At 43.9% G+C, this 24,896-nt stretch overlaps 2 protein-coding genes across 6 annotated transcripts in view; one reads left to right on the top strand and one right to left on the bottom strand.

Moving 5' to 3' along the window:
* The first annotated feature begins 8,891 nt into the window (after positions 1-8,891).
* Positions 8,892-10,597, top strand: LOC119827894 (sphingolipid delta(4)-desaturase DES1-like). The gene is made up of 2 exons (XM_038349838.1): positions 8,892-9,623; positions 10,317-10,597. Exons 1-2 carry the CDS (start codon positions 8,907-8,909, stop codon positions 10,461-10,463), a joined length of 864 nt encoding a protein of 287 aa, XP_038205766.1. The 5' UTR covers positions 8,892-8,906; the 3' UTR covers positions 10,464-10,597.
* Positions 10,598-22,289: 11,692 nt separating this feature from the next.
* Positions 22,290-24,896, bottom strand: part of Nvl (nuclear VCP like) — a 53,379-nt gene continuing 50,772 nt past the window's right edge. For 4 of the 5 annotated variants that reach the window (XM_038349427.1, XM_038349429.1, XM_038349430.1 and 1 more), the window contains exon 23: positions 22,955-24,013. In XM_038349427.1, coding sequence (XP_038205355.1) covers positions 23,969-24,013 — 45 coding nt within the window. In that variant the 3' untranslated portion in view covers positions 22,955-23,968. Of the gene's footprint in view, positions 22,595-22,954; positions 24,014-24,896 lie in introns of those variants that run through there. The other variant, XM_038349428.1, reaches the window with a different exon arrangement.

Raw genomic sequence — 24,896 nt, 5'->3', positions numbered from 1 at the left:
CCTCATTACAGATGGTTGTGAGCCCCATGTGGTTGCCGGGAATTGAACTCAGGACCTTTGGAAGAGCAGGCAATGCTCTTAACCACTGAGCCATCTTCCCAGCCCCCTATCTTGGTGTTTCTTGATCCTGTTGTTACTTCTCCCATGTAATTTAAAAACCATCTGATAAGTTCAACAAAATTCTACGTGGAAGTCTGGTTAGAATTAGTTTGGATCTGTATGTAGATCAACTACTGAATGGGAGAACTTCCATTTTTTAGGGAATGCAGCCTCCAAGTCTACAAGACTAGAATAGTCTATTTCACGCTGTGCCCATGTCCTTAGTGTCTTCCAGAAAGAGCTAATGTTATTGATGGAGTGTGGTGCTCGGTGGCAGTGTCACCAGTGTCCCTGGTCACTCCCCTGCACGCTTCCCACCAGATTGTTTGACGTGCAATCTTAAAGGTCTTAAGATCTTTTCTGCAGTGTGTTGTTTCTAGATGCATTTTTGTGTTTTGTAAGTGTTGTTGCTCTATTTAATTGCAACTTTGAGACAGTTGCTGTTGGTATGTAAGGCACAGAGTGATTTGTACATTAATTTTCTACCTATTTACCTTTTATTCTAACAGGTAAGCTCCATTGGATTATCTAGAAAGTTATTGCTACATTGGGTTTTATTACACTTTCTTCTGTTTCTAGAGAGGTCATGATATAAGTTCCCCCACAGTCTGCTTTTGTTCTTGAGCTGAGCTGAGCAGCAGAAGAGTAAGCTGAAGAACCATCTGGCTCTCACAGGATAACCAGACAGCCTAGCATAGCAGGCTGACCCTGCTTGTGATGTGTCAGTTAACCAGGAGATTGGCGACTTGGAACCAACGTTTCTAAACCTGAGACTTGATGACAACCCCCCAGAATCTCCCAGAATCTCACAGAAATGTGTAAGAAACTTAGCTAACGGAGGCCATCCCTCTGAAAGAGGGGAGGCGCAGAGCCCAGGGAAGGCTGTGTATTGGGAGAGAAAAGGGCCACCCAGGCAGGCAGCTCAGTTGTGTAGACTCTGAGATTGGAGAGCACGTGGGTCTAAACATGCCAGCACTCGATGGCACAAAGGCCTCTAATAATGGGCAGGAACGGTACTGCCAAGGAAGGCCTGAAGGCCTGGACAGACAGGTGAGTGGGAGTGCTGGACCGGCATCAGCTCTTCTCTAGTTACAGCCACACGGGTGACTGTTTCACCTGCACAGACACGTGGCCATTACTCATCCAAAAGCACAGCAACAACAATTAAGCATGTATGTAGTGGCGAAAGAAGGACTCACTGTCTGTTGCGCCCACCTGATATCCAGAAACAGATACACGATCAAAGTTTATTGACAGGAATGAGGAAGGCTTACATAATTTTCCTTCTGTGAACCAACACTGTCAAAGCATCTCACAGGCCCAAACCGTGTAAGAGTCATCCTAGAGTTCAGCTGAATGATCGCCCAAATGCTGTCCAAAAAGTAACGGTAGCTGGGTGTGTTTGCATGGACCTGCAACCCAGGCGAGAAGAATGACCCTCAGATCTGAGAGCAGCATGGACTACAGAGGGACACCGTCTCAAATACATACAGCAGAACACATAACTACTTAATTCAAGAATGGGAATGGGGGAAGTTCATGTGGAGAAATACACTTAGCTCACCCAGATACCCAGCACCATCCGGGGGCTAGTAGACTTCCAGGGACGCTGACAGAACACTGGACAGATCCCCGTGACTGACTCAGATGAGCAGCTCATTGAAAATCTCTTGCCTCACTCCTGAAAGCTCTGAAAGCTAGATAACAGATTAGGCCATTTCACAGCCCCAAACATTCGGTCTGTGCTTCCCTTGTCTACTTTCCTGTTCCTATACCAGAATGAGAGGTGCTGAAACCGCAGACCAGGGTGTCGCTAAAACTAGGCTCCCTGCCATAACTATTCTATAACTCAAGTGCTTTTCTCAGAATGTCAAAACATTTGTATCTTTAAAAGCTACATTTTTAAAACAACCTGAATCATTTTTTCTCCTTACCCTTCCCTAAAGTCTACATTTACAAAGTCTAAATATTACAGAAGGGGTTGGGTCCGAATAGCTCTTGCGCATCAGAAAAGGCCACTTAGGCTCTGGTATTGAGAGGGAATCATGAAAACGGCCTAAGCAGTTTCTGTGAGCAGCAGGCTCCAGGGTTGGTCTCAATCAGGGGCGCTGAGAGCAAGCAGAAAGTCCAGGTCTGACTGGAGAAGCAGGGAGGGGGCATGAGCAAAGCTGCTCCTTCATGCAGTGGGCCACTAGCGTGCTCAGGGTGGACACATGCCTCCACCCTCTCCAGCCAAGCGTGCACCCAATCCGGGAGGAAGATCGAGCTTTGAGGAGGGGCCTTGGAAGTACCTGAAGAAGCGCTTTTGCAGGTTTTTATAAAAACATTCCTGGGAAATTGCTTAAAAATTGCTGGCACCGCGGTTCACAGCACTGCGGAGGAAGAAAGAGGAGGCCATTGTTTAGACTCAGAGGGAAAATGTTCCGTTTGCATCGCCTCACCTGCTGGCTCTGGTACGCTGCATCACTTCCTCAAATGCCTTGTGAATTTATTCATATGCAGAAGAAAGAAAGTACATTTATTATGGTCACAACCATTCTCTTCCATACCTATTGCTTCATATTTAACCAATGTTTGGGAACCGTTTCCTATCAATACACCAAGAACTGCAGCCTATAGCCGTAGCACAGAGAACTTGGTCTGTAGCTGTTTTATCTTAGGGCTCTTTCCCCTGGCATTTATCAGTACTTTTGAGAAACCGTAACTATACTAGTGTATCCCCATTACACTTTATTTCCTCCTCCTCTTTTTCTTTTTTGGTTTTCGAGACAGGGTTTCTTTGTGTAGCCTTTACTGTCCTAGAATCAGCTCTATAGACCAGGCTGGCATCGAACTCATAGTAATCTGCCTGCTTATGCCTCCAAAGTGCTGGGATTAAGACATAACCAGCACTGTCCAGTTTCCCAGTGATTTTTTAACATTAGCTAACATCCTAACCACCCCTGCCTATCTAAATTAAATGCCAGGTAAGTTTTTTAAAACTAGGAATCTTGCATATGAATCTCTCTCTCTTTTTCTTTTTTAATTTTTCGAGACAGGGTTTCTCTGTAGCTTTGGAGCCTGTCCTGGAACTCGCTCTTATAGACCCAGGCTGTGCTTGAACTCACATATATCTGCCTGTCTCAGCCTCCCGAGTGTGGGGTTAAAGGCATGTGGCCACCATTGCCCAGAAAAGCAATACTGGCCCAACACTGGGGGCATGAATGCTTCTGAATCTTATAAGATGAACATATTGAAGCTGGTTGGTATATCTTTAGAAAGCATTTAATTCTTAGGTTACCCTTTCTTTATGTTCCTTGGATTATAATTACTGAAGATCCCAGGTCACTATAGGGTGGTGCTCCCTATAGATGGCCCAGGCTGAGAGCATCTCTGTGGTGTGCCCTGGCATGATCACTGTCCACCCTAGTTTCTAGACAGTGACAGTCTGATCAGGGACCCGGGTATGTGGCATAGCACGGGCAGTGTGTAGTTTGCTATGCATGTGTCCTTTTATTAGGAAGCACGCCATCCACCCTTCTGTAATCCTAGTCCTAGTTAATTGTTTGGGCATAGAAGTGGTAGTTGATTTTGAAACGAAAGGTCCCCTCATGAAGATCTTCATGACCTCTGTGAGAGATGCCAGTAAGAGAAATGCACACATTGGAAGGACGGAATCCCATGTCATCTTCCCTCTCACAAGAATAAATGTTCCATTTTGTTTAGAGGCTTTTCAGTGCCACACAGCCTGCATTTTTCTTCTGGGTAGGAGAAGCTTTACAGTTTAGAAAGCAGACGTGTGTTCCCACGCGCGCACACGCGTGCGCGTACACACACACACACACACGCGGTCTGCTGATCATTCACCTTGGAAACTAAACACAATTCAGGCTGCTGCATGTATTAAACGGGGGAACAACTGACTTGGTGAAGTTGCGGCCACCCCAGGGTCCTTAGTTCCAGGAGGTTCTGAACAGCAGCCTTGTCTACCCAGAGACATTGCCTTCCTTTTCCATCTTGTGCAGGAACAAGGGGCTGACACAGGTCACCTGCAGGAGAGCAGGAGTTGGACCCCACAGGTGCTCACGAGCCACAGAACCTCACACCTAGCAAAAACTTCTTCCTAGTCTGGCCCCAGAGCTAGGAGCTAGAGAGGGAGAGAGGTGGGTGAGGTGAGTGGCGGGGTGGGGCGGGCTAGGGCTCCGCCCTCTGTTACTTCTCTCAACCTGGCACAGGTACCCGCAGATCAGAGCCTGCAGCAGTCTCTATCTCCTCTGCTTTCAAGAGGTTGGACGTGGTGCAGAACCCAGAGAAGTCCGTGCCCAGCCATGGGGAGCCGCGTTTTCTCGGGAAGATTTTGAGTGGGTCGACACTGATTGAGCCGCACGCGCAGAGGAGGCGCGAGATCCTGGGTGAGGTCTGGTGGATACGCACCAGAGTGTGTTGTGTGGTCCTCTGCTCAGGTTCCCAATAGAAGGAGAGGCTAGGCTAGGTGAGGGCACTCACAGCACTGGGGATGCATTGCAGAGGCTGGTCCCTGGGGTATGGCACCCTCAACCCAACCTGCTGATCGGTTAAGGGTCTTCAGACTGAGACATCCCAGGCCTTATCCACTAGCTAGGAGACTCTAAGGACGTCCAGTGGGCAGTGGATTTCCTAAATAGCCTGCCACTGGAGTGTGGGGCACAGGAAGCAGTCCTGGGAAATCCTGGGGTCCCTGAAGCCAACTCCATGTGAACCAATGCAGGTAAGTTCCCGTGAGGGGCTCCAAGGCTTCATGGAGAGGACAGGTCCCGGCAGGCTTGCATTTCCTGTCTTTGTGAACCTACCACAAACCTGGGACCACAAGGGCAGCTCAGAGACAATTCTCATCCTTTCTGGCTGTCAGGGTGAAGAAACTGGAACACAGATGGCAGCCAAATACAGAAACACCTGGCTTGTCCTGGAAGTTGTTTAGGGCTTTAAACCAGTCTGACCAGGTCTTACAGCTCAGAGTATGGGACCCTCCCTGCTCACAGGGAATGCTTCTCCCTCCCAGCTGAGTTGGGTCCTTCCCGACATTCCCTAGCCTGCCCTCATTCCAGGGTTTTGACTTCTCTGCCTTTTAGAAGATGCAGTGAGAAGGAAGGAGGTCAATGCTGGAGGAGGATTCTAACCCGGTTTAGACTGCCTGCAAAGAGCATGCTCTTAACCTCTTCTGTCTGTAGAAGTCTACCGTGAGGACCTCACACCCTCTGCTGTCCCCAACACAGCGCTTGAACCATGAGCATGTCCCCAGTGTCACAACACCCTAGAGGGCAGTGGCTCTTGCTGACTCTGTATAGTGTACACTGTGCCAAAGTCACCACTCACAGTCACAGATGGTACAGGGAGACAGATGGAAACAAGTCAACACTACACGACAAACTGACACTTCAAGGCACACCATCAAGAGAAAAATCACCTCCTTCCTAAGAAGCTCATGAAACTGGTAGAGTTATCTTGTCGACCTGACACACCTCCAAATCTCAAATGTCCAAAATTTATATAAAATAGGGTAATGATGCCAGAAAAAGAACAGTAGATGCTACGTAAACTATTGTGCATGAAGTGCTTGGCAAAGAATTTGTGAGAATGGGGCTGAGTGGTTGACTGTTTGTACGGCCTGTGTGAGGCCCAGCCAACACCTTACTGAAAGGGGAGGAAAGAGCCAAAGGCATTTCCTCCACATTCAGGAAGAAGGCAAGGCTGCCGCCTCCTGCGTGGTTTGGTATTATACTAGGAAGTCTGACAGAGTAAATGGGCCAAAGAGAGACAGGAAATAGAAAGCAATAGGTGGAAAGTCAAATGTGCTATTAGTCCAGGTGACTGCACATGTAGGAAGCCGACTCCGCATAAGGCTACTAGACATGACCAGTTCAGCAACACAGCAGAACACAGTTAGAAACACAGCAGAACACAGAGTCAGCATCCAAGAACTAGCTTATTTGCTGGGCATGGTGGAGAATGCCTGCGTACTAGCTACTCGGGATGCCGACGCAGGCTAGCAACATAGAAGAATCTATCTTTTTAAAACCCTTTACCTCTGGGACTGGAGATATGGCTCAGTAGTTAAGAGGATTTATTGCTCTGCAGACGATCCAGATTTTGGTTTCCAAGTACTGACATGAAAGCTCACGAACATCTGTTACTCCCGTGCCGGGGAGCAGACACCCTTCTCTGGCCTCTGAGGACAAGAGGCTTGCACATGGTACCAATACACATTCAGGCCAACACACTCATATTGATGACAGGGTTTCTCTGTGCAGCCCTGCAGTCTAGGAACTACTGTCTAGACTGTGTAGACTAGGCTGGCTCTGATAACATCTAGACTGTGTAGACTAGGCTGGCTCTGAAATTAGAGACCTACAGTCCTCTCTCTCTCTCTTTCTCTCTCTCTCTCTCTCTCTCTCTCTCTCTCTCTCTCTCTCTCTCTCTCTCTCTCTCTCGTGTTCTGGGATTAAAAGTGTGCTTCACCATGCCCAGTGGCATAAAATAATTTTTTAAAGTTAACTAAAAGTCCTGAGTTTCTCCATATCCAAAAAAATAAACTTGGTGGGAGAGAGATACTAAGTTACCCTCACAATAGCTGTAAATAGTTAAATAGCTCAAAGTAAAGTTTACCAATGACATAATAGACTTTGATAAAGAAAATCACATAATATTCATGAGAAATTAAAGTAGAAACACAAAATAATGGAAGTATCCACATATATGATTTTGAAATTTTATTCCTCTGAACATATCAAAAACTGACTCAAACTGGGTTTGGTGGCACATGCCTTTAATACAAGCCAGTCAGGTTATGTGGGGAAACCCTGTCTCAAATCAAAACAAAACAAAATAAAACCTGAAAATGCATCAAATACCTAACTTAAGACCAGAAACAACGGAGAGAAATCATAGGGAAGACAAGTGAAGATTGTATGTAGACAACAATTTTCTGGATTGGAGCTCAAAGGCAACCACAACAAAAACTGAAAAATAGGGTTTTACTAAAGCAAGTAGCCTCTGCAGAGCAGAGAGAGTAAGCAACAGAGTAGATGGACAGAAGGGAAAGTATTTGCCAACTGGTCATGTGACAGAGGACTAATATTTAGAATGCATGAGGATTATTTAAAAACAACAACAAAACACCCACATAATCCAAGTTTAAAAGGAGTAAGTGATAAAAAGAGGCACTCCTCAAAACAAACAACAAAAACCAAAGCAACAAATGGCCAAGTCATAAATGAAAAAAAATCCCCAGTGTCCTTAGACATCAGAGAAATGTAAACAAACCTGCAATAATATCCCACTATGACTAAATGACTGTTACTGCTTAAACATTGATAAAGATGCAGTGAGCACCAGGTTCAGTGATAGGCTCTTTCTCAGAATATAAGGTAGAGGGCTGGAGAGATGGCTCAGTACAAGGGCACCTGCTCTTGCAGAGGACCCAGGCAGGGACCTGATGGCTCACAACCACCGTAATTCTAGTTCTAGGAGATCTGACGCCTTCTTTTGACCTCCATGTATACGGAGCACACGCGGTGCACATACACACATGCAGCCAAAAACCTTATACACATAAAATAAAAAAGGTATTTTTTAAAAATGTAAACTATAAGGTGAAGAGTGGCTGAGGAGCAATTCCTCGTTGACCTTTGCACACAGAGCTACACACGTGCTATCCTTTGTAGATAATGTATGGAACTAGAGGGCAGTATTTAAATAACAGCAGACATAGTGGGGTAAGCACCACAGCTCCTGCACACGGAAAAGCAGCAGCAAGTTGATTTGGAAGTGGAAACACTGTTGCTAAAGATTAGGAAGTGCACCACAGCTCCTGCACACGGAAAAGCAGCAGCAAGTTGATTTGGAAGTGGAAACACTGTTGCTAAAGATTAGGAAGTGTATCCAGGAGAGGCGGGAAAGGAGAAGATAGATTTGACCTGTACAAGGGTGTCTTTTGCTCAAGCACAAAGTCTGCCACCTAAATTCAAGAATATTTAGAAAATAAATAATTATGCTCCTTTATTATATCATACAGTGTTTGCATATTATTATTAAATGCTCAAAAATACTAACTAAATAATAAATGACAAATAATTGTTTATTCAAGGGACAGAATACTTTATTCAATTTGATTTGTCATTACACCCCTAGAGAAAGTAAAATATTGAGCTAGGAGGCTTTACTTAATGTGTATGTGTCTAAGTGTATATGTGTGCACCAGGTGTGTGCTGGCTGGACGGTGAGTCCCAAGGATCCACCTGTCTCTGCCTCCCTAGCATGGGGATTAAAAGATCATGCTAGTGCCAGGCAGTGGTGGCATATGTCTTTAGTTCCAAGATTTGGGGCTCACAACAAGACAACCAGGAGGATCTCTGTGAGTTCAGGATCAGCCAGGGTTGTGACACAGAGAAACCCTGTCTCGAAAAACCAAACACACACACACACACACACACAGAGAGAGAGAGAGAGAGAGAGAGAGAGAGAGAGAGAGAGAGAGAGAGAGAGAGAGAGGGAGAGGGAGAGGGAGAGGGAGAGGGAGAGGGAGAGGGAGAGGGAGAGGGAGAGGGAGAGGGAGAGGGAGAGGGCGTGCTAGCAATCTTGGCTTTAGTTTGGGTTCTGGAGGTCAAACTCAGGTCTTCGGGCTTGCATAGCAAGCGCTTTGCCAGCTGAGCTCTCTCCCCAGGCCCCATCATAATTTCTTAGCTATGTTCACTGTATTTTTTTGTAATTATAGCTGTATTTTTAGCCACTTATGATTCTTGTTGTTGTTGTTGTTTTTTCTTACAGCAAAGTATCCAGAGATAAAATCCTTGATGAAGCCTGACCCCAACCTGATCTGGATCATAACTGTGATGGTTCTCACCCAGATAACTTCCTTTTACTTAGTGAAAGACTTGGAGTGGAAATGGGTCCTATTTTGGTCCTTTGTCTTTGGTAGCTCCATTAACCACTCCATGACTCTAGCTATCCATGAGATTTCCCACAATTTCCCCTTTGGCCACTACAGGGCGCTGTGGAACCGCTGGTTTGGAATATTTGCAAACCTCCCTTTTGGGATTCCATATTCAATTTCCTATAAAATGTATCACATGGACCATCATCGATACCTTGGAGCAGATGGCATCGATGTGGATGCTCCTTCTCATTTTGAGGGCTGGTTCTTCTGCACCACCTTCAGGAAGCTCATATGGGTTGTTTTCCAGCCTTTGTTTATTCTTCTTCGACCTTATTTTGTCAGTCACAAACCAGTTACTTCTCTGGAAACTATCAATATTGTGACCCAGATCACTTTTAACAGTATAATTTACTATGTTTGGGGAATCAAATCTTTAGTCTACATGTTGGCAGCCTCCCTATTTGGCCTGGGTTTGAACCCAATTTCTGGGCATTTTATAGCTGACCATTACATATTATTAAAGGGGCAAGACACCACCTCATATTACGGGCCTTTGAACTTCCTCATGTTCAATGGGGGCTATCATAATGAACACCATGACTTCCCCAATATTCCTGGAAGCCGCCTTCCACAGGTAAGTGAAGCTTCCATTTATTGTTTTAGTTCTGATCATTATATGATCCAAATTAGTCTTTACTTGCTCATTTTTAAAGAAAACTGGTTTGTATTATCAAGCAAAAATTCACTTAAAAAACATAAAGCACAGTGTATACCCAGTGTCTGACAGACTAATTTTACTAAAGTTCACTTTCTTGGATTCTTACATTTGGCCATGACAGTTAGGATTCAGAAGTGTTACAGGATCTGCAAAATCTATTACTTGGTAGAATAACTCAGTGGGTTATGAAAAGGAGACATGCGATTGGAAGGAGACTTTGGCAGGGTCAGGCCTGGTAAGGGCAGGGTATTGATATTATGAAATATGCTGCACACATGTATAAAATTCCCAAAGAATGAAAGCAAAGAAAGACCCATCTAAACAAAGCCCATCACACCAGCATGACGAATGGACATACAGGCTACAAGGGGATTTGATTTTTAATTGAGTTATTTTACCAAGTAATAGATTTTGCACATCTCCTAACACTTCTGAGCCCTAACTGTGCGTATGATGTGTAGATTGTCCTTATTCACAAAGAACCTGGAGCAAAGGTGGTGCCCTTTGGCTGGCTCGGTATTTTGTCCCTCGGTCTATCAGACACGCACCCCATCATCGCGAGGCCTCAGTAACACCCACTCTTCACCTTGCTGTGTTTTTCACTTCCAGGTGAGGAAAATAGCAGCTGAGTACTACGATAAACTCCCCCATCACAGATCCTGGATCAAAGTACTGTATGATTTTGTGATGGATGACACCCTGAGTCCCTACTCACGGATAAAGAGGCCTCCAAAAGGGAATGAGATTCTGGAGTAAATATCACAGCCAAAGAAAATCCTCTCCAAGCTTTATAATAGCCAACACTGTGGAACTATCTCCCCACCCTGTCTCTCTCACTGGTAATTTAATGTAGGGCATCAGACATGCCCAGCAAGAACCCTGCCAAATGAGCTATGCTCCCAGTCTGAGTTTTTGCCTGATTAGACTTGGGATCAGTGATGGTCAGAAGCCGTCTTGCTACAATTTAAACTCAGATCTCCATGATATTAAGAACTCACTCTGGTTTTCAGTTGGTCTGACTGTTACAGTGCTCACCTCTGCCTACAGGGCACTTGCTTGTTGAATTAGCATTCCTGGTGGGGTCTTCACCTATATCTATCACTTTGTAAGCACATCACGAAATGCCTACGTTACTGCAGGATCTTTACCATTAAATTTTACTTTAATTAAAAAAAGGTAACCAAATGTGCTGTCAATCAAAATGCATTTACCTTTTTTTGTATTTCACTGTATTTTCTCTATGTCATATGGTTACATTTGTACTTGGGGAAACTTAGCTTTAAATTCTCTCCCCTTGAAAAGGACGAGAAAAGCTCAGAGACTGTGGTGTCCCAGGTCCCAGGGGAGACTCACTTGGCACCCTCCCCAGCTTTAGGTAGTTTACGGGGCTTTGGACTTGGATCTGCATGCTTCTACCTCAAGCATTTTACCCATTTCCCCAGTCCTATCACTTCTGTTCTCAAAAGCACAGAGAGCTGAGCGTGCACACCCTGGGAACGTGAGCATCCTGCTTCAGTTTAAGGACATTGCCTCCTTCTACTGTGCACACTGCAAAGTGGATGGTCTGGTCCTCGTTACAAGGAAAAGAAAAAGGAGGATCCAAAAATATGAAGTGACTTCTTTCAGGTTGGCCAGCTTCCTCTTACAGTGGTGGGGAACCGAAACCGGATCTAGAACCGGATCTATAACCGGATCATCAAGCCACCCTCACTCTAAGTTTAAGGCCTGTCTACTGTCTGTGAGTTTCATATCCACAAAGAGCCTCCTTGCTCACATATGAGAGAAGGGGTTGGGAAGGGGTGTCTTTAGTTGGGAACTGGGTGTCTAAATGCCAAAATGGAATTTCAGTAATTTGGAAGGAAATCATCCACACTGATGGCTGGTTCCTCCACTCTCCTTCCTGTCATCTCACATTCCAAGAAGTGGAGCAAACTGTTTCTGCCTCCAGCCTGGGGTCATAGAACTAAGGAAAGCTGAGAAGGAAAGAGAAGGCAGGCCGGCCACATAGGCACGCACTGTACACATGCCCGTGTTTGTGACGGGCAGCCTTGCAGGATCTGGCTCGTGCCTGCCTCTTACATGTCGTGTTCTCCTGTCCCTACCCATTGCTGTGTGCCAGCCCCAACACAGTCCTTTGTTCCATGCTCAAGACTGGCACAAATTAGGGCCTCCTCCACCTCCCCCACATCCCCGTACTGGTTCCAATCTGGCCAACTCCTTTCCTATGCCCAGCTCTCAGCTCAGAGGCCTTCTCTTTGAAAAATCCTTTCCTACGCAATTGCTTAATTTTTCGGTTTTACTAAAACCAACCCTGAGACAAGGATCAGGGTGTAAGTGGCTTCTCGGGAGACATACCTTAGGGAAGGGCAAGGGAGTGGGAAATAGGTCAGAAAAGTGAGAGAAGTGTGTGCAAAGGAAGTCTTAGGAACCATGGAACACCCAGGCTGGGGCGCAGCCAGGCATGGAGAAGCCACCCAGTGGGCAAGGGAAACTGAACCCCACCCTGACTCCTGGGACAGACAACTCCTGGACTGTCTTGCCATGGCGATCTCTCCGTCTGCACGGATGAGGACACTCACTGTGTTTTCTCCTTTCCCTGCACGTCACGTGACTTAAAAGGTCTCTCTGAGCAGCAAGGAAGCAGAGCTGCACACAGGTCAGCTCCAGCCCTTCTTCACTAAGGGCTGACCTTGGACACTCGAACTCTGTGAAATAGAAAGGGCAGAGAAAGTTCTTAGGCACAGAGACCCGTGCCGAAGGCCTTTGCACTAAGGATTACTGGTCCTGAGCAGATGGCTAGACAGGAGAGCGGGTTCCTGAGCAGAAACCGTGCTGCCCCTCTGGTGCCACGCCACCTCTTCCACATCATCCTCTAGCTTAGGTCTTCCTCACTGGCCCAGTGTGGAAGAGGACCCTGAGAGACCCGGAAAAGAGATCTGAAAGGGCTACTCAGAGTCCAAGGAACTTGTCCATAGCCAGAAAGCCCCACAGAGTAGGCTAAGGCTTGCCCGGCTCCCAAGTCTTTAAGGAAACAACACTATCAAAAAATTAAAAGGCAGCCAGACATGGTGACACATACGTTTAATACCAGCACTCAAGAGGCAGAGGCAGGTGGCTCTCTGAGTTGGCGGTCACCCTGTTCCATATAATTGTGAGTTCCAGGGCAGCTAGGATTAGGTAAGAGAAACCCTGTCTCAAAACAATATACTATCAAACAAAAATTAAAGGGTGTAGACCAGGCAGGACAGGCTCCAAAGCTACAGAGAAACCCTGTCTCGAAAAACAAAACAAAACAAAAAAAACAAAAAACAAAAAAAATAAAAAAAAAACCAAAACAAAAAAAATTAAAGGGTGTAAAATTTGGGGCTGAAGAGATGACTAGGTGGTAGAGTATACTAGTGCTCTTCCAGAGGACCTGGGTTCGATTCCCAGCACCCACATAGTGGCTAACAGACATCTGTAACACCAGTTCCAGGGATTCAACAACCTCTTTGAGCCTGTGTAAGCACTGCATACATGTGGTGCACAGACCCATATGCAGGCAAAACACGCATACACATAAAAACAAATCTCAAAGAAAAAAGTTATTTTAAAAAAGAATAAGGTTTTTTTGTATGTTTTGTTTTGTTTTTTGTTGTTGTTGTTTTCAAGACAAGGTTTCTCTGTAGCTTTGGTGTCTGTCCTGGAACTAGCTCTTGTAGACCAGGCTGGCCAAAAATGAATAAGATTTAAGGAGCGTCCAGCATTATCAGAAGACATGGCCACAGAGAGAGGCCTTCTGCACTCTTAATGTTGCTACTTCCTGGCTTGAGCCAGCTCAAGAAAGGAGAAAGTGCGAGGAGCCAGGCTCAGACTGGTCCACGCAGTTTCTGAAGAGTCATTTGTTAGAACTCTTTACTCTGTCCTTCTGTTGCAGAAGTGAGTCACAGAGAGGCAGCAAAGTCAACTGCAAACACACTGAAAGGTCAGCCCATCAGGGCAGCATTTGCGGCTAATGTTTCCTCTGGTCAGGTGGGTCGAGAGATTTCCTAGCAGTGGATGTTAGAGTGTGTCTGTTCTGTGTCTCCTAGTCACTTGTCTCATGTGTAAACAACCATATTCCAAGAAGTCAAAGAAAGGGCTTTAGATGGAGATCCCTGAGCAGGCATTCCTGTTGTGACTTGCTTCAGCTGGGCCACTGTCCCTCGCTCTCCTACAGCGGCTTTGACAGAACCATCTGAAAACAAGGCTAAATTTCCCCTCCCTGACAACCCTTCTTGAGCCCCATTCCAGGAGAGCTTAGTGGTCTTAAAATCACTGTGCTATTGTCTCAGTCTCCCCGTCTCCTCTCTGTGGCAGGTGACTCCAGTAGAGAAACTTATGTTCTTGGCTCCTGAAGCCAGGAGAGGCGGTTGAGCAGTGGGGAATATTCATGACTCTGTGTGGCAGCTGGCTTTGGAGTTCTCAGACTGGGAAAGCACAGACTAGCCCTCAGGCTCCGCTGTCTTTCCTTATTGGTTTTGCCACCATTTCTAGCAGACCCCCTGTTGATCAGGAGTTCCTGGCACCTCTGCCATAGTCAACTCCTCTGGCTGTGGACTGCAGGGAACGGCATCTAGCAAGGTTTCCAGGTACCTTCAAGGTAGCTCAAGCTGCTTGAAACCACCCACTCCTCAAGAAGGTGCCTTGACCAGATGACTTCTGAACCCCAGAGGAAACCTCCTCCTCTGAAAGCCAACCCAGCCGTCATCTAGCAAAGTTCCTCAGAGCTGCTTCTCTTCCTTTCCCTTTCCTTCCTTCCAGTCATTTTCCTCAGACCCACACTATCTGCTTGTTTTCATGCTTGCTTTGTTTTTTTGTAATTCATTTTTTCTGTACCTTTGTTTAAGACAGGGCCTCACTCCCTAATCCAGGCTGGGCTGGAGTTGGTGACCCTCCAGCCTTGGACTTGGAATGGATATCAGCTACCACTCCTGCTACCATACTTCTTTGTGACATGCATGTCCCTAAATCTAGTCCTAGGGGGCTGACTTGCGACTTGGGGCTCTCACCTCCTCACCTATGCCCCTGTGTGGTTTAACATTTTCCAAAGCCCATGAGCAAAGTGCTGCATTCCTACCAGTGGGCCAGGCCTCGCCCAGCGATGGGATTATAGCAAACTTGAGTACAATTACACCGAGGAGAATCAGCTGAAAAGAGGACACGCTGGGTCTGCACCAGAGCTCTAGAGGGTTCCAGCCCATGAGTGGTTTGCCCTGTTGCTTTCTGTTACTGGAGGCTCACTGACTTTGGTACCATAGCAGAGTCCTTTCCATTTAGCAGGTGCAAAAAGGGAGAGGACACCCACTGTCCCCTTCAACAGTGTCCAGTGACCTAGCTCCCTTCCTATAGACCTCACTTCTCCAATAAACAACTACAAGCTGGTCTTATGGGTCAAGCATTATCCATATTATTCAGCACCTGCGATGGGATGATCTCATGTTCAAGGTTTCCTGTGCTGCAGAAGGAACTCAAGGGCGTCCTGGACAAAAAGGCTTCCTGAGGCTGGGAATATTGCTCAATGGTAGAACGCATGCCAAACGTCATCCAGGCCCTAGCTTTAATACCAAGACCTTAACTAAAGGAATAAACAAATGAACAAATATTTATGGTACAAAGACTTAGAGACTTTTGTGTATTTTCCCAGGAGTGGTATCTGATCTAGGTTTAAACATGAATGTACTGTATAATTTTAGAGTGCTAAATGAACAGCTGGCAAGTGGGAGTTCTTTTTTTAGTTGTCTTGCTTTTTAAACACACACTTCAGAGTTGTTGCCCTAATTTACATTACATACATACAGTGTGTGGGTGCCCACGGAGTCAGAAGAGTAGCTCAGATCCCCTGGAGCTGGAGTTCCAGGGCCATTGTCCTCATTTGCTGCACAGCTGTTTAAAGATTTTTTTAATATTCTAATATAAAGTCTTAGTGTTTGAGCTATATAGGTATTAAATATTATAGGTCAATAGTCATCCATGTTTGTCATACTTATAGTTAGACTAATCAGGTTATTTAGATATACAGAGATTGTATTCTTTTTTTTTTTTTTTTTTGGTTTTTCGAGACAGGGTTTCTCTGCAGCTTTTTTAGAGCCTGTCCTGGAACTAGCTCTTGTAGACCAGGCTGGCCTCGAACTCACAGAGATCCACCTGCCTCTGCCTCCCGAGTGCTGGGATTAAAGGCGTGCGCCACCACCGTCCAGCCAGAGATTGTATTCTGCATAGGTAGGTAGTCTTCAACCACTTCAAAGAACTGTAGAATATAGCATTTAAATAAGTTAGAGTTCTGTTTGACATGAGACATGATTGCTCCTGGCAGCACCAAGCCATTCCCGAGAGAATGTTGAGCACTGAAGATACTTCACTTGAAGCTTGTTTTCTTCTTGACAAAACTGGCCTTTGGGCAAGGAACTGCCCATGTCTCAACCACTGACAAAATGCATGGTTTCCACACAGGACAAGAAGGATATACAAGAAAAAAGACTGCCAAACCTTGCCAAAACAGGGTAAGACAGTTTTGAAAATTCCTGCCTCTAAAAATGGTCTGTCAGTTACTCTAGACCTTAGCCAAAGTTGGTTGCTCCAATGTTACAAATGAGACTTTGGGTGATTGCCCTGGTAGTCAGTTGTCTCTGTCATCTACTTCATATTTTGATTGTACTTCCTGCTTACTCAAGTAATATTATCTCCCTTCTCAGGTCTTCAATGGGGTTGAAGACTAGATAGTTGTAGTTACTTTCCTCTTATGATTTAGCCAAACCATTTCTAATAAAAGACTTTGACACCTTAGGATAAAATAATTATTAAAATATTTAGCATATGTTTTTTTGCTTAATATTGTTTATGCTGGTTGTAATTTTAATTTTTATATTTGCTATCTGTTCTTCTAGTATATAGTTTTGTATTGGGTTTGGAACTCTTTTATTTAGACAAAAGGGGAAGGTGATAGGGAAGCCTCCTTCAGTCAATGGCTTTTGAGAGGCTAGACAAGGTTGGGCTTGGCTTTGGGTACCAAAAGGTGCATGCCCACTGCTCTTGAACTCTCTCTCTCTCTTTCTGTTCTCACACCTGGGCTCTGGATCCCATTCCTGTTCCCTGTTGTGATCTGTGAGTCCCCCCTTAAATAAAGAATCCCTGATTATACCTTATTCAGAGCTAGTGTGGTATTACTTGATTCACATTCCCCTTCATCTGATGTGCTCCCCTTCAAAAGTTTATGTGATCCCATTTGTTAATGCATGCTTATTATTTTTTTGTTATTAGAGTTCTTTTCTGAACTATGTCTGTATCTTGAAGTGTTTTGCCTATGTTTTCCTCTCGCAATTTGTTTCATTTTTATTGTTTACTCTGAGTTCTAACATCATATAAGAATGAAGAGAGGAGATACCAGGCACGTCTCATTCCTGATTTTAAAGAAAAATGCTTGCTGTGGGATAATGCTTTCATACACTGTAAAGATTTGTCATTCATATTAGTTTCATAACACATTGATTGGCCAGTAGCCAGGCAGGAAGTACAGACAGGGCAACCGGACTAGGAGAATTCTGGGAAGAGGAAAGGCAGAGATGCAGTCACCAGCCAGATGCAGAGGAAGCAAGATGATCATGACTCACTGAAAAAAGGTACCAAGTCATGTGGCTAAACATAGACAAGAATTATGGGTGAATTTAAGTTGTAAGAGCTAGTTAGTAATAAGCTTGAGCAATAGGCCAAACAGTTTATAATTAATATAAGCCTCTGTGTGTTTATTTGGGACTGAATGGCTGTGGGACCGGGTGGGACAGAAACTTCTGACTACAAATGCTTTCTTGTTTTCACTTCATTTACTGTATTTTTGACTAGAGTATTTATTTCTGACTATAAATTACCATATTGTGTTGAGAGAGGTATATTACTTCTATTCTAAATTCATAATTTTTAATCATGAAGGGATCATCTTTGCTAAAGGCCCTTTCTGCATCTATTCAGTTGACCATAAACTCTATTTTTTTAGTGCTGTATATTTCATTTTAATTTTGCACATGTTAAACCATCCTTTCATCCCTGGAATGAAACCAACTTGATCATGGTGAAAAATCTTTTTAATATATTTTTGGTTTCAGTTTGGAAGCATTTTATTGAAATGTTTTGTTATTTTTTTTTGTTTCATTTCTGTTTTGCAGTTTTGGGGTAGGGTTTACTCTATAGCCCTGGATGGCCTGTAACTCACTATGTAAACCAGGCTGGCCTCAAACACAGAGCTCTGACTTCTACGTGCTACATTTAAAGTCATGTGCCACATGTCTGGCTTATTGATAAGTTTTACATCCATATTAATCAGGATCATTGGTTTACAATCATCTTTTTTATTGTACTTACCAGTTTTGGTGTCAGAGTAACACTAGCTTCATAAAGCAAGCTTGGCAGTATTTCTTTCCTTTGTGTACTACAGAATAATTTGAAGATTAGTATTAGTTCTTCTCAAAAGACCTGGTAGAGTTAAGCAGTGACTCTATTCAGGGGTTTTTATTTGAGGAGTCTTTTTATTACTGCTTCAATTTTATTGCTCATTATAATTTGCTTCAGTTGTTTAAACACCCTTGATTTATTTTTGATAGGCTCCACTTGAAGCTGAGACTTAATGAATTGTCTCCTGCTGTTCTGTTCCCAAAGCTTTTCTTCTTTCTTTGCAGATACTTCAGTGTTTATCACCTACCTCAGGTGACTGGTTTATGTTATGGGATATTTGTACACTGTGTGAAGATGTATTGATGTGATGTAATAAAAAGCTGAATGGTCAATAACTAGACAGAAGCGTATAGGCAGGACTTCTGGGCAGAGAAAGAACTCTGGGAAGAAAGGTGTGGTTGCCAGCCAGACATGGAAGAAGCAAGATGGGCAGTATGGAGATAAGGTAATGAGCCACGTGACAGAACATAGATTAAAAAATATAGGTTAGTTTAAGTTATAAGAACTAGTTAGAAACACGCCAAAGCTAAGGCTGAGCTTTCATGATTAATAAGAAGTCTGTGTTCTAAAGAGAAAGTACTGCTACAGGTTTATTCCCTCGAGACGCTTGCACTCAGTGTGGGTGTCTTCAGCCATCTTAAGGTTGTGAAACTTCAATGAACTAAAAGCACATGGAGCAATGCCTAGCCCCAACTAATGATGCTGTCTAAACCATGTCAGGCTTGGTGGGTGATGTGGGATTCCCCTCTGTATGCTGTGAATGTGTTTTGTTACCATTGGTCAATAAATTAGCTTCTTTGGGCCTATGACAGGGCAGAATAGATCAAGGCGGGAATTCCAAGCAGAAATTGAGAAAAGTAGGCGGAGTCAAGGAGATGCCACGTAGCTGCTGAAGGAGAAAGACGGATGCCCACCATGGAATCTTACTGGTAAACTCTGAGCCTCATGGTAAAATACAAAATAATAGGAATGGGTTAAGATGAAAGAATTAGTTAATAAGAAGCCTGAGCTAATAGGATGAGCAGTGTTTTAATTAATATAGTTTTTGTGTGATTATTTTGTGTCTAGGTGGCCAGGAAATGAACAAACAGCCTCTGCTAACAGAACATAGTAAGTGCTAAATTAATCTGCTTAGCCTGCATGGACAGGCTGTGTAGAAACGAGGTTATAGATTCTTAACCACAAGTTGCCCCTGTATGGGCAAATCATCAAATGGCAGTCTCTTGGTTTGGAGGTTAGTCATTCACAACAGACGATCACATCACACAGGCCCAAGTTGTCTTTACTCAAGGTAATCCAGGGCCTCTTTAGCTCCCTTTGTGTAGACGCTGGTGGAACTGTTTTAGTGCAGCTAAGTCCTTCCCTATGCTAAGCTCTCTTGGCTCAAAGACTATTTCCATGAAGAAACAAAACAAATCATCACCACCAACAACAACCCAAACCTCTACTTTTTCATTTTGCTTACATTATTTGTTTTTTTTTTTTTTTTTTCTTGTTCTGAGGCAGGGTCTCACTATGCAGCCCAGGAAGGCCCAGAACAATGTAGTCCAAATTGACATGGAATAGGTACATCCTCTAGCCTCAGCCTCACAGGGGCTGGGATTACAGGCCCAGTTACCACTCTAGACGGCATTACTGCTTCTTTACCTCATAATCTAAAACTAAAATCCTAGGGAGATTAAGACTTGTGACTTGAAATTCCCGCTACCTCATAGTTCTGATCCCTGCATGGTTAAACTTTTCAGGAAATTCTTTTTTTTAAAAAAAATTTATTTATTATGTATACAATATTCTGTCTGTGTGTGTGTCTCCAGGCCAGAAGAGGACACCAGACTTCATTACAGATGGTTGTGAGCCACCATGTGGTTGCTAAGAATTGAACTCAGAACCTTTGGAAGAGCAGACAACGCTCTTAACCGCTGAGCCATCTCTCCAGCCCTCTTTAGGAAATTCTTATCTAATGTGTGACATTCTGCAGTGGCCAGGATACCTGAGATCAACTTGAAAACAGTAAAAGCTGGCTCTGAAGGATTTTACCCCAACTGTGTGATCTGATGCTGTGGGCTTCCAGCAGCAGTTTATCTGTTATAGTCCAAACAAGAAAGTTACAGACCACTATGTATATAAGACCACCTAAGGGTTCTTTATTCAATATAGAGAGCAGGCTCTTGTCACAAAGAATTGTTGACTCAAAGCTCAGGGATGCAGCTTTTATAAAGAAAAACACTACAATGACATCATCGTTAGGTTTCGGTCATAGTTAACCTTGTAAAAAATTACATCACTTTCCCCTTCCCTTTCTCAAACATTTCCCATCAACCCCCAGTCACTCTCGGAACTGCTTGCCTTTTGTTTTACACACATACACACACACACACACACACACATACACACAAATACAGCCTATCAATCTGTTAAGTCAGTTTAATATTTTAGGACTGGTCACTTTTTATTGGATTACCAACTAGGGAGGCTCACCCCTGGGAAAGACTATCTCTCAGCAGTCCTTAGCTGCCTATTGTTCTTTGTTGAGTGATGGGACCCCATGAGATCTCACAGCCTTGCGCTGGAATCTCTATTAGTATTGTCACGTTCAGGTCTTGTTAGGCAAACATACTGTTGGGGTGTCACAGGTGTAGCTTCCTTGTCATGTCTAGGAGACACAACCTCACAGCAGACTTCTGATCTTCTGGCTCTTAACAATCTTTCACTCTCTCTTCCTTGCTATTCCCTGAGCCTTGGGTCCAGGAGTTGTGCTATCTGCTGGGACAGTTACATCTACAAGTTAATCTTTGCACTATGGCCAGTTGTGGTTTTCTGTAATGGGCTCTGCTGCAAAGAGAAGCTTCTTGGATGTGGGATGAGAGCTATACTTATCTGAGAGTATGCTCTAGAATGCAGTTAGGGGTTGTGCTAGTCTATGTGGTGGTAGTATGCTCTCTTCTGTGACCAACTTCACTAACCCCAGGTTTCTAGGCTCTTCTTAACAAAAGGGAAAGGAAATTATAATGGGTATCAAGGAACAATTAGCAGTATCTGGCCCACACCAAATTAGGCAAAAAAGTTCTTCTGAGGTTGCTCCTTCATCACGTCAGCAGTGTCCGACACAAAACGTATTTTTAAAAAAAAAAAAAAAAAAGACAGTTTCATGATAGTCTTTGCTGGTCTAGAACTGGGAGACCCATCCATCTACCTCCCAGTGCTGGGATTAAAGGCATGTGACACCATACTTGGCTACAAAATGTATTTAAGATGGCTAAATCTTTGACGAGGACAATAGATGCAATTCCAGATGTTTCTAAACAGTAGGATGGATCTTCTTCAGCAGTCAAATAGCCAAACTATTAGGCTGTTAGTATTAGCAAAATCTCAATCTTCATTTTTATAAAATGTAGGATATAAAAAATAGGATGTCAACAGATCTGAGTTGAGAACACCATAAGAACACATAAGAGTGTCAAGCAGTGCCAGGCGGTGGTGGTGCACGCCTTTAATCCCAGCACTCAGAGGCAGAGGCAGACGGATCTCTGTGAGTTTGAGGCCAGCCTGGTCTACAAGAGCTAGTTCCAGGACAGGCTCCAAAGCCACAGAGAAACCCTGTTTCGAAAAAACCAAAAAAAAAAAAAAAAAAAAAAAAAAGTGTCAAGCAGTATACAGAGCATGTTCAAAAATGTCATTTGCAGAAATGCTGGAATCTATTTTCTGCCCACTAACCGACTTCTGTTCAACTTGTACCACAGCCCTTATACAGTCTGCATTTATGTCCAGGCTACCACAAGTAAAATGTGCTTGGACCCAACATCTGGTTGTCAGGAGACCTCTGATATGCCAGGTGGTATTTTCTTTTTGGCATGTGACTCAACTGCTCAGGTTTACTGTTTAAGGCTTTCCGGCATTTACTTCTAATTTCCCGATCATCCTTAATTCTCTACCTCTACTAATCTTGGTTTGTTTTTTCTTCTAGCCTCTATTGGTTTCCTGGGATCTAATACTGTTTTCCTGTATGTCCTTCATTGAATAGTGTTATTTTGTTTAGTACCTGCAAGCTTCTCTGAAGTCAAGAAAAAGGAGTCTTGTTGACCTTTGTAAACCTGATTTTTATTTCAGTCATATTTTTCCAATTTATATATTTATATGTATGTGTGAGAGACACACCCACAGAGGTCAGAGTACAACTTTCAGGAGTCAGTTTGTTCTTTCCACCATGCGGGTCTCCAGGATCAAATCAGGCTGTGTGGCTTTGCCTGCTGGGCCATCTTGTCAACACATTATCAATCTCATTTTATTATAAAAATACACTTTATTTTATTTTTTTTAAAAGTGTGTGTTGTGGGGGGAGTTTGCATGTACGTGTGCACAGATGCCTATGGAAGCTGGAGGTGTAGAATCTCCTGGAGCCGGGAGTACAGGCAGTTTTGAGCTGCTTATGTAAGAGCTGGGAATCACACTTGGTCCTCTAAAAGGACACTGTGTACTCTTAATTACTAAGTCATTTCTCCAGCCCCATCAATAACATTCTTAAAAGTAATCTCAAAGACTTTGCACAATGAGATAGAATAAAAACTTAGGAAGAAAATTAAGTAATTAGACCTGTTTATAGACAGCAACAATTTTGATGAAATAATCATGATACAAAATTATTCACAAAGCCGGGCGGTGGTGGCGCACGCCTTTAATCCCAGCACTCGGGAGGCAGAGGCAGGCGGATCTCTGTGAGTTCGAGGCCAGCCTGGTCTACAAGAGCTAGTTCCAGGACAGGCTCCAAAGCCACAGAGAAACTCTGACTCGAAAAACAAAAAAAACAAAACACAAAAAAAAAAAAATCACTCACAAAACATCTTAGAAATCCACTAAAGATACAATCTGAGACAATCTGAAAATCAAATCATGATAATGAAAGATAAATTAAAAAAATTATACTCTGAATCCTGTGAGGGTGGAATGCATGAGTAACAGGTGAAAATATCTTCCTACAAAGAAGCCTATCAGAAGCACTTGAACCAAGCGACCAGAGTGATGGTCTTAGGTGACACCCGAGACAGTGCAGTTTACTACTCTATCTTCAAAAAGATGCCAACTAAGTGAACCCAATCACTGACCTATGAACTCCAAAAGAGCTGGCTTTGGGGAACACAGAACACTTAGGAGGCAGAGGCAAGTGGGTCTCTGGGAGTTTGAGGCCAGCCTATGCTAAATATAAGTTCCAGGCAAGTCAAGGATATATACAAACTGTTTCCAAACAAAAACCCAACAACAACAACAACAAAAACTGTTGGAAACTACAAGGGAACTAGAAAACTTAACACACTGGAATAGCTAATTTAGACTAGACCCTTTTACTAGAAATGACATTAGAGCAGCTAAGAAAGACGGCTGGAACTCGATAATAGTAACAATGTGTCAGTGTTTTTGACAGGTTGGTTATATAGGAAAATATCCTGGTTTACAGAAAACCTACATGAATGTGTATCCGGGGTGATAGGGAGTGAGGTGAGCACTTCTCAGGAAAAGTTTTTTGTAACTTTATATATGATCAAGATATTTCAAAATAAAATTTTATTTAAAAAAGGCTTTATCAGTCCCCTTTTCTTTCTTTTTCTTAATGAAGAGGTAGGAAGTTTTTCCACAAAGCTGGTCAGATGGGAAACATCATCTTCTCCAGTTGGGTCTCAATAATTTGGAGATAAAATGCTCACAATGAAGTCATCTGTGTCAGGCTGAGAACAGACCCTCCAGAGTGAGTGTGACTCTTGCTGAGCTCCATGCACTGGACACCTCCATGCCAGGTACTGCGAATGTCACTGACTGAGGGACCTCTGCAGAGCTTCATACATCATTTGATCCTGTGAGGATAGAAAATACCACATAGTGCTGATCAATCAGTTATGGGATAAGACGTGTGACCAGCAAACTTCTATATTGAAGCCCTAGCCCCTAGGACCTCAGGTGTGGTCGTCCCCGCAGACAGGGTTTCTGCAGAGGTGGTTAGGGTAAATAAAGAGTGAAGGCCTCAGTCCCACAGGACTGGGGTTACTGGACAAGAGGAAGTCTGCACACAGAATGCACAACGGAAGGACTTGTGAAGACAAGACGAAGACGACACCTGCGGGGACGGAAACCTCAGAACTCTGACAAGACAGCACCTTGATCGTAGACGTCTGGTTGAGACCAGTGAGAAAACACAATCTCTACTGTTTGTGACTCTCGTCTACGGCACTGGTTACAGAAGCCCTAGCTGTGGACCCAGCGATTCTGCCTTGTTCCTGCAGCAAGAGTCTCCACATGCTCCTTTCTAGGATGTGCTGCAATCTCCATCACTGTCCAGGAAGTTTGCAAACCAGGCCAAGAGACACTGACCTGTAAACTACCCTAAGTCCAGAGGGAAACAGGAGACAAGAGTAAACGCTTCTAAAGTGTGTTAACATTCCAGAAACTGCCAGAATGGCTCCCAACGTGACTGTTCCAGCTTCCAGTACAAAATATGAGACATCTAGCATCTCACATCCTCATCCCCCTTGCTGTGACCAGTCTTCAAAGTTCTGTCAGTCCAGCAGGTATGCAGTAGAAGGTCACTGTCACCATATTGACCTTCCCCAGTGTTAGATGGCAATGCTACTCCTACCTATTTATCCCAAGGAAAAACTTACAATGTGTTCTAGTTTACTTCCAGCTATTTAGAATATATCCTAGGGCCAGCAAGATGGTTCAGAAGATGAAAGCGCTTAC

The sequence above is a fragment of the Arvicola amphibius genome, chromosome 12 (genome assembly GCF_903992535.2).
Source record: "Arvicola amphibius chromosome 12, mArvAmp1.2, whole genome shotgun sequence".
NCBI lineage: Eukaryota > Metazoa > Chordata > Mammalia > Rodentia > Cricetidae > Arvicola > Arvicola amphibius.
The sequence above is the reverse complement of the archived record's forward strand: the minus strand, read 5'-3'. Positions and strand labels throughout refer to the sequence as shown.

Excerpts from the sequence above, each read along its gene's own strand:
- LOC119827894 (XM_038349838.1), top strand. The coding sequence starts at position 8,907 with ATGAAGCCTGACCCCAACCTGATCTGGATCATAACTGTGATGGTTCTC. Across the intron at positions 9,624-10,316 it reads CTGGAAGCCGCCTTCCACAG|GTGAGGAAAATAGCAGCTGA; the intron begins GTAAGTGAAGCT and ends TTTCACTTCCAG.